Consider the following 4254-nt stretch of genomic DNA (forward strand, 5'->3'; position numbering starts at 1 on the left):
GGCCAGGCACAGTGGCTCACACCTGTAATCCCAGCACTGAGCTAAGACTGCGTCACTGTACTCCTTCGAGAAAAAAAAAAAAACTGTGTCAAAAAAAATAGTGGGGGGGGGGGGGGAAGGTAGAGGCAATTTCAAACATACTATTCTTAATGTAATTTAGATAGAAGAGATTAAAAGTTTAAGTGGAATTTCTTTATAATAGTGGTTCTTGGCCAGGCACAGTGGCTCACACCTGTAATCCCAGCACTTTGGAAAGCTGAGGCAGGTAGATCACGAGGTCAAGAGATCGAGACCATCCTGGCCAGCATGGTGGAACCCCATCTCTGCTAAAAATGCAAAAATTAGCTAGGCGTGGTGGAGAGCACCTGTACTCCCAGCTACTCAGGAGGCCGGGGCAGGAGAAGAGCTCGAACCCGGGAAGCGGAGGTTGCAGTGAGCCAAGATTGCGCCACTACACTTCAGCCTGGAAACAGAGACCCCACCACAAAGATAAGATAAGATAAGATAAGATAAGATAAGATAAGATAAGATAAGATAAGTGGTTCTCAAACTTCAGCTTGCACCAGAATTATGGTAGTGTTAAAACAGATTACTGGGCCCCAACTCCAGGATTTAATTCAGTAGATCTAGGGCAAGACCTGAGATTTGCATCTCTAACAAGTTTCCAGGTTATGCTGATGATCCAAGGACCATATTTTGAGAAGCACAGCTTTACAAGATGTTTACTACCCACTAATGCTCCATTTCCTTCTAAAAGTGATCAGGTGTATATGGAAACAATGTAATAATGAATATGAAGAATTAAAAACAATTTTCCAGGTCTTAAGAAGCTTCTATTCTCTATTCTCCTACCAAAATAGGAAATTACTATGGGGATAAGAACATACAGAAAAATTAGTCTGGGCTCATCTTTTAGCCAAGCTAACCACCAGCTATTTATAACTGAAGCTAAGGGGAATTTGAACATTGGTTAGATATTTAAAGATACTAAGAACTACTGGCCAGGCACAGTGACTCACGCTTGTAATCCCAGCACTTTGGGAGGCCAAGGTGGGTGGATCACTTGAGGTCACGAGTTCAAGACCAGCCTGGCCAACATGGTGAAACCCCATCTCTACTAAAAACACAAAAATTAGCCAGGCATGGTGGCATGCGCCTGCAGTCCCAGCTACTCGGGAGGCTAAAACAGGAGAATTGTTTGAACCCAGGAGGCGGAAGTTGCAGTGAACTATCATCACCCCACTGCACTCCAGCCTGGGCAATAGTGAGACTCTATCTTAAAGGGGGAAAAAAAAAGAACTGCTAATTTTTTAGGTGTCATAATAGTACCATTTTTTACAGTTGAAATGGGAGCTGAGTTTTGCTTAAAAATAATCGAAGAGAAAGGTGAAAGGTATTATAGATGAAAAAAGGTTAACCAAGAGTTGATAACTGTTGAAGATGGGTAATGGACACAGAAGGGTAACACTGCAGTGTTTTCTCTACTTCTGATTATGTTTGCAATTTTCTATAATGTAGTCTGTCAAATGTCAAAAAATAATGTGACTGATAATAGAATTTAGAAGAAGCGGCCGGGCGCAGTGGCTCACACCTGTAATCCCGGCACTTTGGGAGGCCGAGGCAGGCGGATTACCTGAGGTCAGGAGTTCGAGACCAGCCTGGTCAACATGGCAAAACCCCATCTCTACTAAATACACAAAAAAAACGTAGCTGGATATGGTGGCACATGCCTGTAATCCCAGCTACTTGGGAGGCTGAGGCAGAAGAATCATTTGAAGCTGGGAGGTGGAGGTTGAGGTGAGCCGATATTGCGCCTCTGCACTCCAGCCTGGGTGACAGAGCAAGACTCTATCTCAAAAAAAAAAAAAAAAAAAAAAGAATATAAGAGAAGGCAAAGATTTTAAGTAGAAAGAGTCAAAACAACCTGATTATGCCGTTCCTTGAAATTTAGTCTTTTTTACTTTGAAGGTAAAGCACACATTTAACAAAAACTTAGGGCCCTTATTTTAAACGCCAAAGTTAAAATAAATTAACACACATAACCAAAATACAGCACGGAAACATAAAAACAAAGTTGTACGCAAAATTACGTTACAGATTTTTCTAGCTGTCATGTAAATTGGCTTTAAATGTAAGAATATATTTTATAAAATGAGTTAAACTGAATGAAAGTCAAAGTTGCAAATTCTAATCTCAGCTCTCTAGTGTTTTCTTGTATTAACTCTTGAAAGAAGTCACTTAGCAGATAAGGGGTTGCTTTCTGATTTATATAATAGGAACTTAGAGAATTAGTCTTCCTTTCAGGATTGTGGGGGAAGAAGAGTGAAAAGTCACAAAAAAAGTCTTCCAGAAAAGTACTACTAAGCATTTACATGAAAAAATTAGGTTTCATGCCACACTATTAAACATATGCAAACATTTGTATACAGATCGTCTCTTGTGGAAGACCGTTAGATAACTCACAGAGGACTGTTTGTAACAGGTTTCATGTGAATGTCCATAGAAAGCCACAACAGCCAATTCTGCAATAGCTCTTTCAGACTCTGAAGAACACTACACTGAGGGGGACAAAACGAAAAAAGATTCATGAAATCATTCAGACATAACAGTGTTCAGAACTAACAGAGGCTTAGAGATGAAAAGGACCATGGAGATGACCACATCCAATTTCGAACCCAACAGCTGCTTCTACAACATGATTAGTCTCCAGAAGACAGACGAATGCCACGTACAAGTTTATTTTGCTATTTTCTCTACAAGAAACATACCTCAACAGGACTGCCTAACTTATCAGCCTAGAACAGACTTTTCTCTAAATTACTTCCATTTATAACAACTATTACATCATCAAATAAAAACAGCATCTATATCATCCCCCCTCAGAGAACTTTTGAAGTTGCTACAGATATGAATTCCTCTCCCTTTTTACCTTGTGGTCTACACTTACAACTTGCCACCTTTTTGACAGTCATAAAAATTTATCATACCTTCTGTGACTTTGAAAAAAAAAGCAATTCTAGTCTTTCTTTTCTCAGGCCTTGCCTCGATTTCCCAAGCCTCAATCACATACAAAAACATACAATGATGACATAAATTTGTCCAGGGCATTTATGATGATAAACCATAATATCTATAAATTTGAAAGCAATCCATACCATCCCAAAATCTAATACAGCAAACCTTTCTTAAAAATTCTTCAAAAAAAAAAAAAAAAAAATTCTTACTAAATAATGGCCTACTAATCATTTGAGTGTTTCCAGTAACAGAGTGCTCACTGCTACCTCAGAGTACAGTTCAATTAATATTCTTTTTGACAACTCACATTCAGGTTAGAAGTATGTTCTAGTTGAAAGTAACTCTGGAATCATCTAAGACAATAGTCTACTTCAGTGTCAACCAAGGAATTTTATCATTTGAAGATATTCAAAATTACAATGTATATTATCATTTTTAAAATATTTTATTTTTAATTTTTGTGGGTACACGGTAGGTATGTATATACAATGTTATATTTAGAAAACAAAAATCTTGACCGGGCGTGGTGGCTCACACCTGTAATACCAGCACTTTGGGAGGCTGAGGCGGGCAGATTACCTGAGGTCAGGAGTTCGAGATCAGCCTGGCCAACATGGTGAAACCCTGTCTCTACTAAAAATACAAAAATTAGCTGGGCGTGGTGGCACATGCTTGTAATCCCAGCTACTCAGAATGTTGAGGCAGGAGAATTGCTTGAGCCTGGGAGGCAGAGTTTGCAGTGAGCTGAGACCATGGCACTGCATTACAGCTTGGCCGACACAGCGAGATGCTGTCTCAAAAAGAAAACAAAAATCTGGGCCGTGCACAGTGGCTCACGCCTGTAATCCTAGCACTTTGGGAGGCTGAGGTGGGCAGATCCCTTGAGTCAAGGAGTTCGAAATCAGCCTGGGCAACATGGTGAAACCCTGTCTCTACTAAAAATATAAAAATTAGCCAAGCATGGTGGCATGTGCCTGTAGTCCCAACTACTTAGGAGGCGGAGCCAGGAGGATCACTTGAGCTCAAGGAAGCAGAGGTTGCAGTGAGCCAAGATTGCACCACTGCACACCAGCCTGAGCAACAGAATGAGATCCCATCTCAGGAAAAGAAAAAAAAAATCTTGGCCGGGTGTGGTGGCTCACACCTGTAATCCCAGCACTTCGTGAGGCTGAGGCGGGCGGATCACAAGGTCAGGAGATCAAGACTATCCTGGCTAACATGGAGAAACCCCGTCTCTAA

General features: G+C 40.6%; 1 protein-coding gene across 1 annotated transcript in view; it reads right to left on the reverse strand.

The window, feature by feature from the left end:
- Positions 1–4254, reverse strand: part of CENPI (centromere protein I) — a 76186-nt gene that overhangs the window by 21813 nt on the left and 50119 nt on the right. Inside the window, exon 16 of the mRNA XM_011964790.1 lies at positions 2464–2558. Within this exon, the coding sequence (XP_011820180.1) occupies positions 2464–2558 (95 nt within the window). The remainder of the gene's footprint in view (positions 1–2463; positions 2559–4254) is intronic.

Source organism: Mandrillus leucophaeus, unplaced genomic scaffold (assembly GCF_000951045.1).
Source record: "Mandrillus leucophaeus isolate KB7577 unplaced genomic scaffold, Mleu.le_1.0 Scaffold706, whole genome shotgun sequence".
In the NCBI taxonomy this organism is placed as follows: domain Eukaryota; kingdom Metazoa; phylum Chordata; class Mammalia; order Primates; family Cercopithecidae; genus Mandrillus; species Mandrillus leucophaeus.